At 39.3% G+C, this 23,400-nt stretch overlaps 1 protein-coding gene across 5 annotated transcripts in view; it reads left to right on the top strand.

The window, feature by feature from the left end:
- LOC309717104 (mannosyl-oligosaccharide 1,2-alpha-mannosidase IC) overlaps positions 1-23,400 on the top strand; it is a 213,546-nt gene that overhangs the window by 178,257 nt on the left and 11,889 nt on the right. For 4 of the 5 annotated variants that reach the window (XM_082551397.1, XM_082551393.1, XM_082551395.1 and 1 more), the window contains exons 5-8: positions 16,857-16,951; positions 21,350-21,476; positions 21,630-21,723; positions 23,239-23,354. In XM_082551397.1, coding sequence (XP_082407523.1) covers positions 16,857-16,951; positions 21,350-21,476; positions 21,630-21,723; positions 23,239-23,354 — 432 coding nt within the window. The remainder of the gene's footprint in view (positions 1-16,856; positions 16,952-21,349; positions 21,477-21,629; positions 21,724-23,238; positions 23,355-23,400) is intronic. The other variant, XM_082551394.1, reaches the window with a different exon arrangement.

Here is a 23,400-nt window from a genome sequence, read left to right as displayed (position 1 = left end):
GTAGATGGACCAACTGAAAACCCAGATGCATGTCTTGGGTCCGGCCTCAGGTCTTTTTTTTTTTATAATTGACAGGATCATAACACCTGTCAATTATTTGAAATTGACAGGTGAAAAGTCAATGAAATTGAATTGCATTACAATAATTTTACACGTGAAAATTTGACAAACAAATTTAGAGACAGTTATCTATTTGTAAAGTTATTTAATTTACTCTGATACTGCAAATCAAACAGAGTGTCACACATGGTTACACGGACCTTCCCTCCCCTGTTTTCCTTACAGTCCTTTTTTCTTCTCTTGCACTTCCTCTTTGTCTTGGCAGTTGGCGAGCAGTAACATTTAATTAGGATCAAAGAACTAAGGCCTAAGCAATGTCTATGAGCTGTGACATTTATGGCAAGATGGGACCCTTCAGATGACCTCAGGCCTTCACACATCAAAGGGTCTTGGGGAATATCAGACACTATTACTCACCATCTTGTAAGAATATTCAGCCTAAAATCTTCTGCCTGAAGATGTTCCAGTTCTTGCGAGAGGTCAAAAATCCATGTGCTCTTCTTACAATGAGAAGTGTCAGAGTGATTCGTTGTTATTTATGTAGTCACTACTGCCTGTAGTTATCTTTTAGTAGTGCAGTGCAATTTCTTTTTCTTTTTTTTGAATTAGTGATCTGACTACCACTTTAATTTTTCTTGGATGTTATTTTTAATGTGACAAAGCTGTTTCAACAAAAAATACCACCACCCTGAGGAGAAACTGGGCCCATACTGGTGTGCTCTGGTATAAATGGCTAAGAGCCAGCAAGCACAGTTAGTGTTGATAACCACAGGTGGAAAAGAGGCAAGCATCATGCCCTCAAGCATGCCTGTACTCTGGCATTAGCTCATTGAGCACATAAGCTATTTCACCGTTAGCAAAACTGGCTATACTGCTGGTGGTATTTTCTCATATTGTGTCAATTATTTTCAGACTTAGACCAGCTAATTTTCCAGTAAGTAGAAATGTAGTGTTCAGTGATGGAAAATGCTGGAAACCACTCTGCTGATTTAAAGTGAGACTGAAATGTGAAATAAGCTGCAGTTTAGAGTTTTTGATTATGGAATTTGATCTGGTTTAACATTTTTCTGATATGAATGACCTTGTTTCTCTTTGGAATTTGAATAGCTTTACATCTTTGTATTCCTCACTCCCAGTGGTTGAAACATGCGCCTGGGTGTTTTGGCAGGAGTTAAGCGTATCTGTTCAGCTTCCCTAACATTATTTTGCCTTCAAATTGACGAAGCATGTCCGACACCAAACAAAAATCCTCTTTGCTGTCGAGCTGCGCGTGAACTTGAGTCAGGCACCGTGTTGATCTGTGCTAGCACAGACACAGAGGAGTGGCAGCAGGATGGATGCCACCCCCTACTGAGAAAATGAGTGGAATCACAGCATTTTCCACCCAGCTGACACCCAAGACAGATGGAGCTAGCAAACACTGCAGCGCAGCTCAAGTCGAAACCATGGCAACAGCGAGGCAACAGAAAGCCTGCCAGGCCAATCGCAGAGAAGAATGCAGTGCCGTAGAAGCAGGTCCCCGAGGTAGAGTCAGAGATGATGATTGCCTAATGGATGTGAGGTTGGTGTTGAAAGAATCGGGGGGGGATCCATCATAACAGGGAAGATCGGGTGGAATTCACATTATTCTTTTTATCCTAAGGGGTTGATTTCTATATAGGCAGAAACGAGCGAGTTAGATCACAGACAAATGACATGTCATCAGCGAAGCCTCCGTAGTGTTATAGAACAGAAGCTGACTGAAGCCCGAAGGCACGTCTAAAAACATGGTTAATGTTTTTTGAGAGTTTACACAGTGGGTTGATGTCTGAATTCAACTCATTCAGTGTGAATTCAACTCGTTTACCCTCCTGTTAGATTATTTCTGTACTGCTGCTGCCCACAGGGAATTTGTCATTTGACTTTGCTCTTCAGAGCAGAGGATCACCTGAATGGCTGCCATGCCGCTGATGGAAACTAAATGTCTCGCTCAAGGACACACGACACACAAGGAGCACGCTCGAGCTCAGGCTCTGTAGGTGAACGAAAGTACAGTACTACATTCTTAATGAAACAGTGCATTTTTGTGTTTGACTGTTTTGAAAGGTGAATTTACAGCGAGGGATTTATTTTAAATTGCGACAAGATTTGAAATTTAAGAAGATTGGCATACCAGACTGTAGAGAATATGCACTCTTGTATTTTCTGTGCTGCAATGGGGGAAAAAAATCATTACATGTTATATTTTAGGAGGCTAAGTGAAATATCACTAAACTACTCTTGTTGCATTAAAAAAAGTGAAGCATGTTTACTAGAGTGAATGTTTAAACTCAGGTCGAAATCTCTTTATTATTGAATTCATGTTAAATGAAAAAAGCATCAGTTTTTCTATTAGATTCAAGGTCTGCTTGCCTGATACTGAAGCTGTGCACGACCCCTGCGTGACCCTATTCTTCGATTCTCTCCGACTCTGTGCAGCCTGTGCTCCATTTACATATGCCCAAAAAAGAAAAAGTCATCTCTGCATTTGCAGATAAGCTCAACAGCAATAAATCACCTTTGTTAAAACCACTCTGTATTTGTATCAGGGTGTGGCACAGATAAAACGAGCACTGACAAAGATACAGTATAATTGCACATTTTCTCATCTGCAGTACTTTTCACTGTCATGAAGTCTTTAGCTTTTTACGCCACTTTTCGCCATTTCTAATCTTAAAGAATCCAGTTTGACTTTGCGAGCTTGTATCAACTTCTTTCTTGCTTTTAAAAAATATATGGTGTTACAGCTAGCTGATAAAATGTCTATCATTATAAGAAGTGACTTGCTGCCTGTGCACTTACCCCTTTTGAAGAACTTGTGAAATTGAGTTTCTGAAGTGTCTTACATGTTTCGATTTTCGAGGAAAAGCAGTTAAATTTTGAGGGCCTGAATGGCAGTTATCTACCCTAAGCAGCCTGTGCACTGTGTTAAACTGAATTGCCTTTTCTTTCCAGACTCCACAGAGGCTCGGTGATTATGTAGGCTCTATTTATTTGTTTATTTCAACAAGGATATATTACAGAGAGTTTCCGTCATTCAGAACAGGAACTGCTCTCCAAAGACAAACCCCAAACAGCTACAACATTAAAACAAATGAAAGGTAAAATTAATCGTTACATTACAATATAGAAAACAATAGATCCCTGCATTTGTGTGGTTAGGGTTATTTTGACTGTACATAAAAGATGATACAGTGATATCGTCATCATCTTTTATTGTAGCAATACCATGGAGCACAGACTTGTTAAAGGTACAGTACTAGTAACTAAAAGGCGTTCCATATTATTAGTGGTCTAAAAAAATCCATCAACACCATCAAGACATCCAATTCAGTGACTCAGACTGGCAGAGGTGACAGTTGGAAGGAGTGGTCACACTCTCAGTAATGCATGACTTCAATTTAAAATGATGTCTTAACTAAGGGAGGTGTTAACAACAGACAAAATCATTTTCATACCCAGGATGTAAACATTTCAAAATCTGTGAAGTTGGATATTGCAACATAAGAGGGAAAGCCAGCCTTAAGTAGGAAGACCTGATTTGTGTGTGTGCATGTGCATGTGCGCGCGCGCGTCTTTTTTCACACCGGTTTAAATTCCATGGAGTTTAACCATGGAGTTTACAACCATGGAGACGAACCACTGCCCAGATCCTAATCATCTGTGGGAATGTGCTAAAACAGTTCTGATCCACACAGACCCAACCCCGCAATCCACAAGACCCCAGCGGATTTACTGCCACCCTCGAGCTGCTACACACCACATGACACCCACAGGGATCTATACCTCAATGGGTTAGTGGTTTTAGCAGGTAACTGCTAAGCTACACAATAACATGTGTGCTACTTGGACTGATATCCCTTCCTTCTTGGCAACCACTGTTTGAAGCTCCAATAGAAGATTCACGTTGGACTCGTTAATCATTAAAAGTATGATATGTGCTTTCTTAATTTAGAGAAACACATTCTCAGGCAAGCATCTGTCACTCCAGCTTACACACACACACACACACAGTCGCTCCCCCGCATACGAGGCATCACAGTGGCCATATCCTTCACTGAGTCGAGTCTTTGATGAGGCAGCCGATGCTTTGAAGCCCGGCGCTGCCATCAGGGGCTTTTAAAGAAACCCGGCCTCTCTCTTTGCATCTTTCTCTTACACTCCACAAACAACTAGCACATATTGCCAACTGAACCACTGATCCGCACTAGGCCAGAGTGATCTTCCTCATTTCATCTTGCCTTCTCTCATCCCAGTCCTACCACAAACCCCCATCTCTCTCTCTCGCTCTCTCTTTTCAACTGAGGCACTTTATTCTCAACCCCTCATCGCGCTATATTCCCCAGATCTCATTACCACTCGTGAAATTGCATTTTTTTCTCTCAGATCGTTTCATCTCTTTTGAAGAACCAGCAACAGGTATATACGGTATTATTGTTCAGTGTTCAGAAATATCTTAGATTAAGAAGTGTGAACTCTTTAAAACAAGAGATGGATGTTTCAGCGCTTAGGGTGGTCAGTTAGAGAAGCCATATATAAAGGCAAGTACATCCTGTTTGTGTGCAAAACAAAAGGGTCATGAATGTCATGAATATTAGGAAATACTTTAGGAATACTCCAACAATTCTCTTGCTATGAACGTTTGTAGAAACATTCATGGTGTCCAGACAATTATTCCTAATGAAACTGGTGACTGATTTTTTTTTCTCTTGCGGCACCAGCAGGACATTTTTCTCTCTTATTATCCGATAACGACAGGCTGTCTGAACAACAAAGTGCCAAATACCAGAGACTTCATGCTTCAGGAAGAGTGCTGTAGTGTCACTTCAAACACATATTTCATTTGCATGAATTTGACATGTAAACAAATTGTATGTTGCAAGTTAATGAAATGTGAGAATAAATTGTACCTGGCATTTTGTTTTCACGTTGTCTTTGCTCAGTGTAGTAAAATGTGACCTAACCTAACATGCATCTTAATTTTTCAGCAAAATTTACTCCATTTATTCCAAAACATCAAAGACTTCACCAAGGGAATTTTAAATCCGGTGGGCAGATTTACCTTAGACTATCCTAATTGTGATCATTCTGAGAGCTTTCCTCTTGTGCCACAGAACCTTCATGTTCTCAGTGGGGTAAACCGCTTTTCATGGCAGTCTGGGTTGCCCTCCAGCACCTCCCTGAAACTTATTTTTAATGCAGTACTATTACAGCACTTTCACACTGAGGGAGTATAATGAACATTACGGCCTCTGCATTATTCTGTTGGGTCTCAAATGTTTTACATTCTGTTGCAGCCTGCAAGTTTCTCACAGGATATAACAAAGTATGTGTGAAAACTTTAATCCATCTCCTACACAGAGTTGTGATGTCTTCACCATTTGCATGTAGCTCACAGGCGCAGTCCCAGACAGTTTTTCTCTCTTACACTTTAACAAGAGCTCTTAGATTTCCTACAGTTTCTCTGGGAGCGTTGTCTGTCGATGCCCACACAGGAAGGTACCTGTTAGCTCTTGTGTCTAGCTGAGTGGGCCAGTAGGTGCCTGTTGTCCTCCTACACCGAGCCTGTGAGACTGTTAAGGCCCTTATGAGAATTGGATCTGACACCATCAGCCCCATCTTCTTCCTGTTCCTCTTCCATAGTAATAATGATGGAAAGGTTGTGGCACCCTGCAAATTGCAGGTTGAATTATTGATGTCTGCTCCTTTGGTACAGCGAGGACTGATCATCTATGACATCTGTCAATACGTAAACGGGTATAACAGCGTTGCTATGTGACGGACAAGCTTGTTTTATTTGTCCTGTATGCCACAGGTGGGGAGTGTGCCAATATTATTATCTCTCAAGGTGCTAAGACAATGATTCAAAGTGATTTGCCGTCGGCTAGCTTGGAGATGGCTCCATAAATCGAACATGTGGAGTCTCTGTGTATTTATTTTTAAAAAACACAGTAAAACATGAGTAGGATTAAGTCTTCCCTCTGGCTGTTCTTTTTATTTATTTTTTTTCCATTTCATGCAGACACTGTGTTGCAATAACACAAAATAAGCAGCTTTGGATGATAAAACGTACCATTTTGGTTCCCAAATCAAAACTGAAGCATATACTGCCACTTGGTGGTTATCCTGTAATATGGAAAGAACATGTTAAAGTTGAAACAACTGAATAATGACCTCTTCTGTTTTTACAACCAGCACCCACATCTTCTTCAATAATTGCATCACTAAGCTGACAGAAAGAACAGCTATTGTGTTTGCTACATAATACAGAGGCAGTAGCCGGCACACTGGAATGATTTGTATAAGCCCAGTTTAGTGGGTCAAAAGGAGGGGCAGAAAGTCTGTGGGCGGCTCGTGCACTTGAGAGAGGAACGTTTAAGCTGATGAACATTGCTTAACAGTATAGCTGTAATTTGGACTCATTTAGAGCTGCTTCTTTCCAGTGGGGGCTTGATTGAGCAGCCGCCACTTGTTTGTTTTCCAATTTGGGCTTTGGTGGGTACTTCCATTTTACCACTGCGTTTGTTTTCGGCAAGTCCTCATGTCTAATTTATTGGATCTGTTTTAGCATGTTCGTCTACTCGCTCTCAGGCGATGGTATGCTGCATAAATTATGCAGAGTACTTTTGATTTACGACATCAGGGGCTGATGTGAGACTGCGTGCTGCGAGTTAGTGCGTCTTAAACCCAGCCTGCTATGTCACTGTGCCAGCTTTTCAGATTGAGATGTTGAAACGTGAGTGGGGTACAACAATGGAATAGGAATTTGCAGTGAAACCACTGGCTCGGATAACGTTTAGGCTTTTAAAACAATTCCCTCATTGGCAATAGTAAAGATTTACAGAGAAGCAAAAGAACACTTTGCAGTCCTTCTACTATCTTGCCCAAATTAACCTTGAATATTCATTGAGAATGTTACACACCACTGTGGCTAAATATAGCTTACCATCTGTAGCTCAGTATTCAAAGTAGGGGTAAAGCTTGGTCAAAGGCAACAATGTTGATGTAGTGAGATTTGGACTTGTTGAAGCATAGTAAAATGATGGTGCTGTGAGCTGTGGACTTGTCTGCTTTTCAGTCAGCTCGCACCAGCAGCTTGTGAAATGAAGAACGAAATCAATGTGCATCAAAGGGTCTCCTCCTGTCAGTCTTGTCAGATCCAGTTGAAAGGGTAGATGTACCGGGGAAGACTATTGAAGCTGAGACTTGTAATATTCCTTTCAATCAGTGACATCTGCAACTAGTCACTGAGATACCTGCACGGTGTCTGTTTTATTTGGAATATTTCTATGTTCCCCTATCAGGCTCATTAAGATAAAGAGGACAGAAAAGGATCCTACTAATGACCAATGCCGCTGGGAGAGAAATTAAACAAGGTGCACCCGCTACTTATAAAGAATTGTAAAGAATGCGTTCCATTCGCCTCGCGCTGAGAAAATGAGTGTCCTGTTGGAGCCTCAGTAGAATTAAACCACAGCTATCTTTCAGCCTGCAGCAAACCTGAACCTTGTTTTAATGTGTTCTTGGTTTTTTTTTTTGGTTTTTTTTTTCCAACTTTCAACTGTAGGACGACCATTTTCCAAAACAAAATAATTACTCCATCTAACACAGCTAAAACACCCCCACGGGTGCACAGTTCAAGTTATGATGAAACATGTAAATATGTTTTACAACCATTCCCTCAATTTGCTCGTTTGCAGATGTCTTTTTGCATGTGTTTGTGTATTACATCTGTGATTTACTAAGTCTGTGGTGAAAGTGGATTCTGTTTCCACAGCAAAAGCAGCACCATCATTTACTGACTAAACATCGTTTGAGGTGTCGCATGGAGCTCAACTTTAGCTGACGTTAGGCTCAAAAAGTCCTGATTTTGTTATTTGAAGCTTTTCCCAGCTTTGACTCTGTAAACTGTATGTTCAGCATAATTAACCTGTGCACATAAAAACAGATTATAGGGGTATTCATTGTAGGATTTGGAGGCTGACAAGTTGTTTTAGGAGAAATGGGAAAAGAAAGAAAATTATGGTATATTTATACTAAGACTAACAAGTGAAAGATTAGTAAAAGTGAAAGATCTGTTTGGATCCCTGAAGAAGAGACAAATCCCACTGGGGGTTAGACCAGGAAAGGCATCCGGTGTAAAAATGTGCCAAATCAAACATGCAAAGCTACCTGCTTTGGCGATCCCTTATGAATAAAACAGCAGCCAAAAGTGTCCCTTTTTTTTCTATTAACACTGATCTCTTTTCAAATTTACAAAACAAAAGCTGTTTTTGGTTTGACCTCTATAGGTTATGGAAATGTATCAGAATATTTATTAAGTAGATACAAAATTTACTACAGGTAAGCAGAACATGAGCATTAGTTCAAACAAAGAGCACTTTGTTTTAGATATATTACTAATGTGAATACATGAAGTCATTCTGCAATGCTGAAGATGTCACCTTAGTGTAGAAAATTGCCATTGCTCATTTTATGTTATGACAATGTAATATATAGTTAGCAGATGAATTAGAATTGGAAAATAAACACGTTTTGCTGTACAGTGATGTGTTGCCTACAAAGTGATTTCACAAACACGATTTTCTGTTTTGTCCCTGGCTCATCATCATGTGGCTGACGTCATTACAAGGTTTTCATTTCTTGTTAATTGCAAGCCGTTAGAGACGGTTCAGTTTTAAGCATCCTTTGTTGTGTTGCCAGAATTAAAAATTCTGTCCTAATTAGCAAACGGTATTCAAAGATTTTCTTATAACTGGAATGTCATCTAACAAGATGTAAGATCTAACCATACACATAAGTTGCGAGTGGCTGTGTTTAGATTTTAGCTATATTTAGAAGTGAAATAATGACTATAAAAAGAAAGTTAAAAGCTTGTCTTGCATAGTGCACAGACTCTCCTTGGCTGCTACAGCTCGCTAAACCGTAGAGAAAAAGAGAGATGTGTGCCTCACCTGTAATTTGTATAAAAAAGTGAAAAAAGTTTCTTTGAAAAGTTGCTGAATCTTGCAACAAAGTCCCAACCATTAGGTTAACTTAAGGATAATGATCACTGCTGTTAGTGAGAGGGATGGTTTATATTTCCACATGAGAAGTCCCTGCATCACAAAAAACCCATCCAAATAACAATTTTTTTGATACAAAAGTAATCACAACTGCTCCCTGCTGCCTGCAAGTTGCTTTATACATGTATTTTTGACCAGCAGCTCTCCTCTGCAAGTCAGAACAAAGGGAAAAATCTGTGAGAAAACTACTGCAGACTCACACAATGCTGAGCTTTGAGGGATGCGTAGGAGATTAGTCTGAAGATCTGTACTCATAAGCTGCCAGAATATGAATTATAGATCTCTGGTCTAAAGGAAAATGCCTTTATTTTTCTCAGCTAGGCACCAAGTTTCTCAAAACGCCAGTACTCACCCACTGAGTTTCTTAGATTTTATTGTTACTTGTCGATCAAAGGAAACCTGAAGTGATTTCAAATGAACTCTTCTTAAATAGGTAACTAGTTGCATGAAAATATCCGTGTTGAACTGCAATCAACATATGATTATGCATGCACTCTGCATACGCTTTGCTCTCAGAAATAGAGGATAGAATCCAAGGAGCCACAAACCAGCCCCCTGGATGAAATTTGCCTTCAAATTGCACATGATGACCCTGCTGCATGCCACCCCTGTGTCATCTTACGCAGGTCAGGTTTTCAGTTAGCTTTGTCTCCTGCATCTCTGTAGTATGAGTAAAGAGGAAATGATGGCAGGTGTAGAAGAGACAAGGCTTTGTTTTCACATCGAAAGACTCCCATTTTCACTTCAGCACCAGTGACACAGAGAGTGAGGGATTCAAGCAGCTGATGATGCTCTTTGCTGGCTGCTAAAACGCCGTCCTAGTCATTTATTGCCACATTATATTTTCACCATGTGCGTCACCTGTCTAATCACCCATGATAATGTGTCCTAAATGACAAGAAGAAAAGGGAAAGTTGCCAAGAAACATTAAGAAGAGTCAAAAAATGCATGAATAAGGGACTTAGCTTACGATTGAAGAATGAGGTTGGTAAAATTCTATTTTTCTCCCTTCTCAGATAAATGGGGATGAAAGCAGTTATCAAACTTTTGCAACACAGGAAAAATATGTCTTATTCTTTAATGCGACAGAGTTCAAATGTTTGCTGTCCATGTTCGATTTGTTAGTGAAGGTGTGATCAGTATATATATATATTCTGTGATCAAACATGCTGCAGCTCTTAGCCCACTCTACTTTTCATAATGCTAAGCTTAGCATAAGTTCAGAGAGGCTACGTTAAGGTTGTCTTAAAACCCTGCTGAATCAGCCAAGCTCAATAATCATCCCCCTCATCAGCTGATGGCTTTGCGTGCAATATTTAAACTGCATTAGCCTGCTCGCGGTTGCATTTGCAAGCAGCTTTGCAACCCACTTACACCCTAGCTTCTCCTCGCTGTAGCTGACGCAGTCATTGTTATGCCGGTCACAGTGCCTGCTTTTTCTGTATAGGATGTTAGTGCTGCTCTTATTACATCCAGCCTTCCACATAGAGCCATCAAACCCATATAAATTACTGAAGATGGAAAAAAAATTGCTGGACTATAATGGTCCTGATTGTGTTTTTAATATATTTTCTAGTATCCAACAGAATTTAAATATTTGTTTGGTTTCAGTTAAGTTTGATGGGAATGTTTATGTGAATCAACATTGTATATTAGCTTTATTACTGTGGTGACTGTAGCATCTACTGTGCCACAATAACTGTAACAGAAAAATATGTTACACAACTACAAGAACAAAGGGGTTTGGGGCAGAGAGTGGCAGGAAACAGAGGTTCAAAATTACTAACACTGAAATCTGGGCATGTGGAAGAGTGCATAGACCTCTTTTTCCCATGTGCCATGTTCCCTGGAGTGAGGACTCAGAAGTTTTTAGTGGTAAACAGAAGTGGCAGACCAAGAAAAGTTTCTCTCCACTGGACTCTGATGATGTTTGTTTTGAGAGAGATGACTCCATGCTTGATGTGTGTCTTCAGCAGTTAAGAGCTGATAGAAAAGCCATTTGTGTCCAGCCTCCTATCTGCCAACTGACAGAAAATTTCAACTGAGAGAGAAGAAAGTGACCTGTCGGCTGTCACATTCTATCAGCGTTGCTCTTTGCCTTGCTCCACCATCCGTCCATCCTTTTCATCCCTGCAGGGAGTCTTAAATATTAAAAAAACAAACAAACACAGAAAGAAATGTAAATCCAGCCAATCATGGACTTTACTCATAGCTTCACATTGGACAAGATGCAAGTGCAATTACAGTAGCACTTCAGGATGGAAGCTCGTGTGCTGGAGGAGGCTCTGAGTGTGGCACAAGAGAGCAGTGGCGTGTCGGCAAAGATAGATTTACGAACACGGCCTTTCATTTAGATTGTGTGCTGTGCACTGAGACGATGCCTGCCAAAGGGGTTTTACTATAATTAATCATGTAATTTATAAACAAGCAAACAATAATAAATGAATGCAATATAATCAACAGCTTCTGTTTCATGTTTGTCTGTTACTTAATGTAGTAAAGGGAGTTCATTTAAATGTGATTGATTGCATGATCTAAAGTATCTTTCTGTTGTGAATCCTTAATAGACGCAAATGCAAAACGTAAACGAGGACAGAGTTGCATTTGTGTTGGTTTTGGGTGTGTGTGTGTGTGTGTGTGTGTTTGTGCCTTTGGGCTTCTAGTTTGCTCGCGCAGTAGTGATGGGTCGTTCGCGAACGAAATGGCTCTTAGAGCCGACTCTTTGACGTGAACGACGCGAGCCGGCTCCTTATCGCGAGCCGTCACGTGGGGTTTTTTTTCTTTTACTTTCTCTGACTCTCTCTTTCTCTCACCCTCTCTCTCTCGCCTGCACGTGAGCCTTGTGCTTTACACTGGGCAGAGGGAGGAGGGGCGGTAGTTACACTCAGTAGCAGGAACAGAGCCAGAGGGGGAGAGAGAGAGAGAGAAAGAGAGCCAGGGACAAAAACGTGACATTAGAAAGGTATAGTAATCATCCACAACTATTTTCGGTTGCAGATGATAAAGGATTCAGAAAGTTTATTCATCCAGGCCCATATGACAGAGAATATGCATGTTCTTTTTGTTTTGATATTTTAATTTATATTTAATTGTGTTGTGGTTTGCAGTGTTTTGTGTTGTTTTCACTTTAAATTTGTAAAAGGAAAAAGCTGAAAATTTAAATAGTTAAAAGTTGAAATGTGAATAGTTGATTTTTGTATTATATGATTTATTTATTACATTTTATGTGGAGTGAATAAATAAAAGTATATTTACGGTGGCCCCTACAGACAAAGCACATACAAACTTCAAATCACGTACGAACTCTGATGCATGTGCAAACTCCAAAACACGTACAAACTCCGAAGCATGTAAAAACTCAGAAGCACATAAAAACTCAAAACACGTACAAAAGACAACAGAAGTGCTCCAGGATGCTGGGCGCAGTGTGGAGCTTTTGGTATCTTGTGGCTACACAAGCCAGCAAGTACCAACAACCGGATTTGGTGTGTGGTAGTAACAGGTAAATGAACTTTTTTTTAAATTATTTGAATATATATGAGTGCCTGTGTATAAATACACAAACAATACACACATGCTTTCAATTGTGTCATTTAAGTGATCTAGTAGCTCTGCTTTGGAAGTTCAGTTCATGCTAGAAATGTTTTTCGGAGTTTGTACGTGTTTTGTCTCTAGGGGCCACCGCATACATTTATATATAAACATACCGGTATATAAATAAAACCACTTTGTTTTACGTTAGTAATTCTTTTTGTGCATAATTTTATATTATTGTTAATAATAAATTAATTAAAGCAACAAAACAACCTGAAGAGCCGGTTCGGAGCCGAAAGAGCCGGCTCTTTTTAGTGAGCCGAACCGAAAGAGCCGGATCTCTAAAAAGAGCCGGAAATCCCATCACTATCGCGCAGCACTGGCGGTAGAAAGGGGCGATGAAGAGAGATGAGACCAGGCGGAGGGTCATTACCGCGCTCTCTGATAAAATGGAGAACCAGGGGACTCGAGCGAGTGTGACGCACACAGATGTGCACTGACACACGTCAAGGGGGAGGCTGTTCTAGCTAGAATTAACAAGTGACTGTTGCCACCACGGTCCCATAAAATCTTTCAATAGACACACATTCTTAAACTAATACAGTGTCTGAAACCAATAATAATTAAATTTCTTTTTATAAATATCAGCCTTACTGATATAGGAATTTTATGACTCATATTCGGTGTCTGATCTAAGAGAGATCTCATAGATCTTGTTAAAGTCTGATATTTAAATATATAGGGTGAGATTTTTTTCCATTTCACTTACATAAGAAATAAACAGATTTCCCTAATGTGTGTAATGTGTAGTTATTTATTTACTCAGTTATTCCCTGGCCGACTGTCCTCAGTTAGGCTTGTAGCTGTTTGTGGCGTCCAAAATACATGTTGTTGCAAAGTACCCTCTAGTAGACAAACTATGCAACATCAACACTCAGAATATGGTTGAAGGGTGTATCTTGCATGTCTTCTTTATATGGGGCGATTGTGGCTCAAGAGTTGGGAGTTCGCCTTGTAATCAGAAGGTTGCCGGTTTGAGCCCCGGCTTGGACAGTCTCGGTCGTTGTGTCCTTGGGCAAGACACTTCACCCGTTGCCTACTGGTGGTGGTCAGAGGGCCCGGTGGCGCCAGTGTCCGGCAGCCTCGCCTCTGTTAGTGCGCCCCAGGGTGGCTGTGGCTACAATGTAGCTTGCCATCACCAGTGTGTGAATGTGTGTGTGAATGGGTGGATGACTGGATGACTGGATGTGTAAAGTGCTTTGGGGTCCTTAGGGACTAGTAAAAGCGCTATACAAATACTGGCCATTTACCATTTATTTCTTTACTTTTATCTCCACTTATCAGACATTCTAAATGCTGATATGGAGATATTGGCAAACAGGTTATATCAACCAGCTTATCGTTCAGGTTCTATTGATGAGTATTGCTAATCTTAAACTTTCTTTTTACATGTATGTAGGATGTATTCCTGTTCTTACTGCTGTCCTTATCAGTATAAAGTTTCTGACATCATAAGTGAAGTTGTTTTTGTGTTAGTCCTTGTATTCAAGGGTGTAAAAAATAATACCATTCATATTCTGTGATGCAGTTTCTTGTGTTTCTGGCTATTCTTGTGATGTACATACTACTAGGATATGTACAGTGTAGTTTAAATGAGTACATTACGTGTATAACCCACTGTGCAAAGTTTACATTTAAGGTATAGATATAATTATGGTTTTATATGGCACTTTTCTTTTCTTACTGATGCTGTCTGCTATGGAGACGCCATTTGGTCCCAAGGACAAGGTGACATTGTGAAACAGGCTCGCCTTTTCTTTTTTAACATCAATGTTTTAGTTTTGAATTTTTTTTTGATGGGGTCGCAACTAATTAGTAGTTTTCATTATTTATTCATTTGCTGAGTAATTAAGTTGTGAAATGACATGCGCTGCGGAAATCCAGATTCATTCATTAGTGTTTTATTGTAAATCACAGTTAAAGGCTCAATAACTAAATTTTTTTATGTTAATTTTAAGTTCTTTTTTACATTGTAGTAAAATCTTATTCTTACTTTCATGTTTAATTTTAGTTTTATGGGAGCTTTTTTTAATTATGTTATTCCTTCTAAAAGTAAAAACAATATGAGACTCATTAATATTTTTAATGTCCTCAAGTATTAAAATAACCCAGTGATTGTTTTCTGAACCAGATTCAGTCAGTAACAAACAACCATTACCAAACAAATGGCTCTGAGGCAGCTTTAAACTTCTTTTCTTCCCTATATAGTTATGGAGTGAAGAATATACGGGCCAGTTGTAAATATTTAATAGAACTCTGAAATTCTCTTCAAAACAACTGCACACTTCAAACTAGACTCTGCAAAGTTCTCTTCTACAATAATAATCATGCTAAGTGGGCTGTAGCTATCTGGCTGCAATTTCTCTTCTCATCTTCGATTTTTCTGCTGAGTCACTGCTCTCCTGCACGAGCTCTTTCTGACTGCGCTTTGTCCTCAGCTACACCGTTTTCTCTCCATATAACACGTCAGTGTCTCCTCATTCACTTTCTCTTGTCTCCAGCCTCTGAGGTTTTCACTCTCTTTTATGAATCTCACCTCTGCTCAGCTACCTTTTTGTCTTCTAAGACATCTCTCTCTTTGTCGAGATTTCAATGTCTTACTCTTTTATCTTCTTTTCCTTTTCCCCCCCCAAACACTATTCCCTCTGGTTAATGGTGGAGAATGAATGGAGATTTGATGAAAGATAGTCCAGCTCATAAGATGATACTGCCTCGACGTGAGACTGTTGCTAGTGCAGATGTGAAGGGAGTACAGTTTTAAATAGACTTTCGTAGAGCACATAACTAAGAGTTATTTTAATATTACAGTAGTTGTGTTAATGCTTTTACATTATTGGTTTTGTTTTATTTGTTTGTCTTTTGAGGGGGGAGGGTGGTCAGAGGCAACGTGTTTAACTATTTATGAGTAAGAAATAAACAGAAGCTAATTCACACACGCTGGATGTTTTACAGTCATCTAAAAAATAACTCTTAGTACTCCTGTGAAAGTACATCCAGTCTGAGATTATAGAGTTACCTTTAGCAGAAATAACCTGAAGTAGTAATTTAATCTATTACTTTATCAGTTTGTCACATTTATTGGGGGAAATTTGACCCACTCTTCTATACAGTGTTGTTTCATGATAAAGGTTTTTGAGGTTTGTGGGATTCATTTATGCATAGCTAGCTGAGGTCTAGACTTTGGGCCAATGCAGCACCTTGATTCTTTTCTTTTCACCCATTTAAGTGCTTGGGCTCGCTGTGTTGCTGCATAGCCCAGTTTCATCCAAGCTTTAATGGTCAGACAGATGGTGTCATATTCAATTCTTTGGTATACAGAGGTGTTGATGGTCAACTTGATCATGGCTGACTCCAAGAAACAAGGCCACTGTGGCTGTGAAACAAACCCAAATCACCTCCGTCATCGTGCTTGACAGGATGAGGTGTTTGCGTTGGTATGCTGTTTGGTTTTTGCAAAACATGGCGCTTGTTGTAACTTTATGCAGTGTTGCTCCAACTGCCCGTGTAGCGTGGGTTGTGGTCAACAATAACTTTAGACCAAGCACAGAGGACTGAGACGAGGCTATGGTGGAGGTCCGGACTTTTTCTCCATAAGCTCAGAACACATACAATAACACAGTACCACCTACTGGTGGGAGGTAGTAATAGCTGCTGCTTATTACAATATACCACAGCGCTGTCCAAACCTGTAAACAGTGTTCCACAAGTTTTATGGTTTGTTTAGATGCAACTTTGCAAATCTAAGCTGTGCTGCTATGTCATGAACTTTACAGAGCTCAGTCAGCATGTTAAATGTTCGAGTCTGAGATGTTGTTCTCTGATGGGGGATGGGTAGTTTCTCTTAGTATTGCACAGTTTGAGCACTCTTGGGAAGATTGTGGTGTCATGATAACACACACGTACATGCTCAGTCAAAGCCTCTGCTTTTATTAGAGGTGTTCACACTTGCTGATGATCAGTTAATCAAGTGCATTTGATTAGCAGCGCCTGACTGCTACTTACCATTTTAATCCCTGTGGAAGCAGTAAGGATGTACATAGATGTACTTGCATGACTGTATGCATACTGTATTTTTGTCAGTTAATATTCACCAAGTTGTATTTTGTGTTTTCTCTTCAGTTGTTCAAAAATAAAGCAGTGGAGCTGGGAGAGAAGCTACTGCCTGCCTTCAACACACCAACAGGAATACCCCGAGGAGTCATCAATCTCGGGAGGTGAGTCTCAGCACAAGTCATCGCGTCCAGCTGTCCTTCTTCTCTGATAAAAGACGATTGAAAGCTATCACATTTTTCTGACATTCAGGAGTGAGCAAAACTTTGGCTTTTGTGAAGAAAAAAAAAAACAAAGTTCAACATGCAAGTTGTCATTAAGTAAGATAGATGTTGTTTGAATGTGGCGATAACATCAATTAAGGAAAGCGAAAAACATCCCAGTCACACAGGCTCTGTTTACTGACAGTGGATCAGCTGCAGGCTAAGCTTCATAATGCAGATGACATTTAGATAAGAATTAATCTGTGTTCATAACCACTTCAGAAGATCGTCTGAATAATATTTGCACGTTTTTAAATGAACAGTGTTAATTTTTCAATCTGTTCTAAACTATTGCCTTTCTAATCTAGAATCTGTGTTGACATGATCTTCTTAATGCCACAGTCATGCAGCACAACTTTGAGCTATTCTCATTTTCAGAGCAATTTCCAGCGTGGAGTTTTGCTTCTCCGCTTGTTTGGATGTGGGTTTGACCCTTTTTAGGCGGGAGTGGAAATAAAGAGGGGAAAAAAGTGGCTTACAGTTTTATAGTGAGACAGAAATCGGAACTGAAAAGCTTACAATAAAGAAATCTGACAAACTGATGAATGATAACAGCACTGTGTCGGTCGGCTGTGACAGGCAAATTATCATTGCTGGCCTACATTCATGCAACGTGACTATTGTCTTGTCATCACTCGTATGATGTATGAACAACAAAGTGTAAAATGTACATCATGATGTGAATATGGATCAAAATTACGTGACCAAGTTTTAACTTTCAGACTCTTCTTCTCATTAACTAATCGTATTTTCTTATAAGATACTTCCTGGCACCCCTGTCTTCCACCTGCTACCAATTAACCCACCAGCCAAGCTGGACAGCTGCTGGAAGATTTAATTACCTCAGTCTACAGTTAATTCCTTCTACATTACAAACAGTGCCAGTCCTACAGATGGGCAGGAGGAACCATACTACCCATAGTGTATCACACAAAAACAAACCCACGTCACTTTGGAAGTAAACATATGCAGCGTGTGAGAGAACGTGTGCACCCTGGGGAAGTCAGTTCAGGGGAGTTTCCATTAATTGATTTTTTTCCTTGTGATAGATTCTTCGTATGTTTAATGGCATATAGTGCGTGTACTACTGTGTTAGTGTGTGTACATTATATAAAACAGTATGGTAAAACTGATTGACAGGAAGTGCATATGTAGACTTTCTACAAAAACTCTTAATCGCTCAGATTATTTCAGTTTCAATTGACAGAAAGTTTGAACATGGTCATGATCACTATCATTATAGTAATACGCTCCAGGGAGCCTTCTTTCAGCTTTGTCGAATATTTAGAGGAAGAAAATATGTGAGAAAATAACATATTAGCTAATAAAATTCTTGATTTTGTGTTTGGTTTTTTTTGCTCTCAACCTTATAATTTAGATTATGCAATAACTCACAGATTCCCCTTTTACAAATTAACAATGTCACATTTCCTGTTCTGTAGCCAAAAACCCCTTCAACGTGCTAAAGATCTTCTTAACGGCACTTAAACCCCTTAACAACATTAGATGTAGTGTTTAATTTATGTTTCCTGTTAAAATGACAGCGTAAACAATGCTAAAATGATTGCAGTTAAAATGTAAAAGATCCTACTTTTCCCAAGCACATTATTCCCAACACGTGGTATTGATTTCCATTTCTTAATCTGTTTTTTTTTCTCTTACACTCGATTATATTTCTGACTGATATGGAATAGATTGTGTTTGTTAAAGAAGGTGAAAGGGTTAACAGATGCGTGCCAGTGATGTTGCTTACCAGAGACTCCAGAGACTACCACCCTATGCCCCTCCCTCTAAAAACGAATGCAACACCTGCTGCCCTGTACTGAGTTTCAATTGATTCCACTTGAAGCGGGAATCAGATATGACTCTAGCCAGAAGTATTAACGATGCAGCCCCTAAACCTTTAATAGGTGCATTTATCAGAGTGCCAGACTCTTTGATTCCTCTCTGCTCTCATTCGCCAGCCACTTCCCACCATTTCTCTCCCCTTTCTTCTCACCTTCTCAACATTTCAACTCAATTCATTATCCGATATCACATATCCTCCAGCAACTCTTAGAGGATATGTAAAGTCATTCTTTTAATGTATTATGGACTAACTAATCATTGACAAGCATCAGTTCACCACACTAAGCTTTGATTTGTTGAGTGATCTTACCCGCACTAACTAATGGGCCAGCACTGCTGACCTTGGTGTGCAGTTTCTAAAACACTTTTCCAGGTTTATATTAAGGCATTGAGTTTGACATTGAGTATAATGAAACTTTAAACAAACATCAATCACAGCAGTCGAACATAAATTAATGTTAGATGATGGAGAGGGCTATTTTTTATAGACTTTTGATTAGTTTATTTTTACCAGACAGAGGGCCAGCCCACATCAGCTGCCAAGTTAATTTTATGTATTTTAAAACTACCACCACCATCGGAAAAAGATTTTTAAAAATGCACCCACTTGGAGTGTGTAACTACTGGGAATAGTTCTCTAAACGTCTGAACGTTATGTGCTGCAGTTTTTATTTCTTAGGTCAGTGTCATAAGCCGTTTACAAAAAGCACAGAAATGTGATGACCTTAGGTTAATAATACAAGATTTAATGGGCAAAGAGAGAGTTTTTTAAACTCATTTGACTAAATTGGAATTACATAACCCGATTTTTATTGTCAGTGAAATTAACATTTGTATTGTTTATTAATTTATTGACTGGTCGACAAAATGTCAAAATACACAGAAAAATGCCTGTCATGGTTATGTGCAGCACTATGTGATACAGGCTGTTTATATTCACATAAACAGACAAAGACGTAACATCTTTACATCACAGGAACTGGTAAACATTTGGCATTTATGCATAAAATGAAGAAAAATATGAATTTATAATTTCAATGTTGTCATTATGATATTAGTAGTTTAATAACCACATATAAAATTCAATTAGATCAGTGCACTTTGGATGGAATGCATTGTACAGATTGCAGGAGATGGTCACTGATTTCTATCTGAAATAAAAGGCAAAGCCTCGTGCATTAAGCAGAGACTGAGTACAGAGAGGTCCGACCAGCACTCAGAGTACTTTGTTCAGCTCTGTTCAGCTGCACTGTGATGAGAATATGACGTATACTATAACATCTGAAGAATCTCGTCTGCAAGTGGCCTTGGAAAAAATGAGATTTGCAAGTGTTGAGGCTCTTCCCTGGAGTTTGGTTTAATGCTGCTGCAGTGGCAGTATACCAGAAAGGAAAGCTAGAAAGCTAAAAATGCCTTTTAAACTATACATTGTTGTCCCAAAGTAGTTCTCGTGCTTTAATTTTGTGGAAACAAAACAAGGAAATTGATGTCATGTAAAAAAGTTGTACACAAAGGCAGCACAATGAGTAGATTGTTAGCTTCAAATACGGAGTTGCAGTTGGAAAAATTCCAATTATATCAGACTTTGTTTCACTGAGAGGATATTGATGGGTATCAGAAGGTTATCCTGGTAAGCAATCACAAACAAAATAATGTTGTGCTTTCACTTGAAAACCAGAGCAATCCTGTAAAGAGCGAGCATATAGAAAGTTAAACGCTTTATTAGCTCCTCTTACATCCAAATGAATATGCTTATCTGTTGAGCATGTTTTAGACTGTATGAATAAAACCAAAAAGATTAGGACAGCGATTAAACCCATTACGTTCACAGCATGCCACCAGTGAATGTAATTAATCTGCATTTGCAGTTAGCAGTGTCAGTTTCACAAAGACCCGATCCTAAAACAAAGATCTGAGCATGGTCAATATTTATGTTTTACAGGCTCAACTACATATACCTGATGCTACAAAAAGATAAGGTGATGTGGCTTAAATTAATAAGGCTTTACTAATTTAAAAACAAGCACATACTATATATAACTAAAGAGAAACACAGGCTATGTGTGCAGTGTCAAATTAGCATAATGACTTAGCCACAGCTTTACATAAAATATTCAAACTCTAGCGCAATAGCAGCAGGTAAGCCTCTCAGAATTATAAAAAAAATGTCAGGATCAGCTAAGTATCAACTGAATCAAAAACAGTAAAACTGACAGGTGACAAACATCAGACGGGGTAACTGAACCGGCTTCTTCTTGTCTTCCTTAACACTTCCCAGTGGGCATTGCATATCTAACCACTCACAAACATGGGCACAGACAGATAAACCAAATTTTGTTACGTTTTATTATTATTTACATGGAAAAATAAGTGATATTTACTATGAATCTTTCTTGCTGAACTGTCTATTTTGCGATACTTAGTGGACGTGTTTGAATGTCATCCCTGTTGTAGTGGCACCAGCTGGAGCTGGGGTTGGGCCTCAGCCGGGAGCAGTATCCTGGCTGAGTTTGGGACTCTTCACCTCGAATTTGTGCATCTGACTGAGCTGTCCAGCAATCCAGTATACACGGAGAAGGTTCAGTATATGAATAACCCTTCCTTTGCAATTTACAGCGCTGAACAGAATGTTCTGATTTCCTATTACCACAATTTCTGTGCAAAATGCCTTTCAGCCTTGAGGTGATGGCATAATACAAATTCCCCTTGCCTAATGGCATGTGATTTGCAGGTGATGAACATCAGGAAACTCTTGAACAAGATTGAGAAACCCCATGGCTTGTACCCAAACTTTCTCAGTCCAGTCAGTGGCAACTGGGTCCAGCGTAAGTACTGTACTGTGCATAATACTTAAATATCAGCGCAGATATTTTAGGATGCATACAAGTTTTGTGATGAAGGGTAAAGTCAGAAAAAAATGTTTAAATTGAAATTGGGGTCACAGGTCCACTTGGGAAGGTGATTTTTGTTTCCTGATATTCACTGTATTACAGTAATTATGTGTACCCACTGTGGGTCAGGACTACAGGAGTGTGAGGTTGCTGAATGTGGTTTCACATTTCTTTCCTTTTCCATTTCTCTTTCTTTTCTTTAGCTTTCACATTACTGACAGACCTTGAATCACCTCACATGTCAAAGCTCTTTCAGCAGCTCGCCTGTGTCCTCCACCTATCCACCTTCTTCCTTTCATTTGTAAAACCGGGCTCCTACAGTAGCAAGGGCTATATGACTCCAGTTGCTCTGGGTTATTAAAATGAGAATGAATTCAATTACTTAAGGAAATTGGATCTTTCCGATTTACCTGAAAGAAGCTTGGGGGAAATCAGGTGATCAAACGGTGCCTGAATTGAAAAGGTGGCAATCTGAATCATTACAGAAGCAAACTGTTGTGGGCGAGGATGTAAACGAGGTGAGGAAAACTGTGTATGAATATCAACAGAAAAGGGGGGGGGGGGGGGGTGCATTTGGCTTCATAGCTTTCTCTCATTTGTCAGTGTCAAGGACAAACACAGCAGCACTGTGATAACCTTGCAGAGGAGTTAGCAAAGGTGTATGTGCATGCAATGAGTATGAGTGGATTAATGAAGAGTTGCCTTTTATGTGAGATCATATTCATCTTTTGAATTCAAATTATAGCAGACAAGTGGAAAATCAACAGGCGTTTGTTTCAGTTTCCACTGACAAGCTTGAAGTGCGTTACATAACCAGAAAACACAAGAGTACTAACGATTTCTCAACTGCAACTATCACGTTTTAGTTCACGGTAATTGTAAAGTCTTCATCAAAACTTATAGCAGAAATACATTTGAATAACTTTTCATGGTTACATAATCAAATCATTTTAGTTGTACTGGAATCGCCATGAGCTTTGTACTTATTGTGATTAGCAGCAAAGTGTTTATATCTAAAATGAACAAAGAAGCCAATGCAGAAGTGACTGCATTCATTTAGGGGGCAGTTGTGCTGATTGATTCTAGTGCAAACAGACCTAATGCTCACTTGATCTATGATCAAAGGTTTTTGGTGGTTTTATGATCTCAATCACTAATTTCACAACTTATCTCAAACAATAAGGTGTCTACTTTGTAAGCTATGGTGTAAAAGCTTAAAGATTAGAGATTATTGACCACTAAGTCTCCTGTTTAAAGTGTGGTTGTGACTGTTCTCCTGAAACATATAAAATACTTTTGCCATCTTTTCAAGAAATTCTGAATTTGTTTAAAAATTTTCCAGCACCTGCAGAAAATCATGAATAAAAAAATCTGTATCCATGCATATGGGTTTGTGCGTGTGAGAGACTTTGCTGAATAACTCAGTTTTCCTGTTATTTTCTCCTGTAGATCATGTTTCCATTGGTGGCCTTGGGGATAGCTTTTATGAGTATCTGATCAAATCATATCTGATGTCAGACAAGACGGACGACGATGCGAAGAAGATGTATTACACTGCACTGGAGGTATGGAAATCTTTATTTTTCGGTGTAAACAAAGGAATCAACTTGC

This window comes from Aulonocara stuartgranti, assembly GCF_965226115.1.
Source record: "Aulonocara stuartgranti genome assembly, chromosome: 11".
Lineage (NCBI taxonomy): Eukaryota > Metazoa > Chordata > Actinopteri > Cichliformes > Cichlidae > Aulonocara > Aulonocara stuartgranti.
The sequence above is the reverse complement of the archived record's forward strand: the minus strand, read 5'-3'. Positions and strand labels throughout refer to the sequence as shown.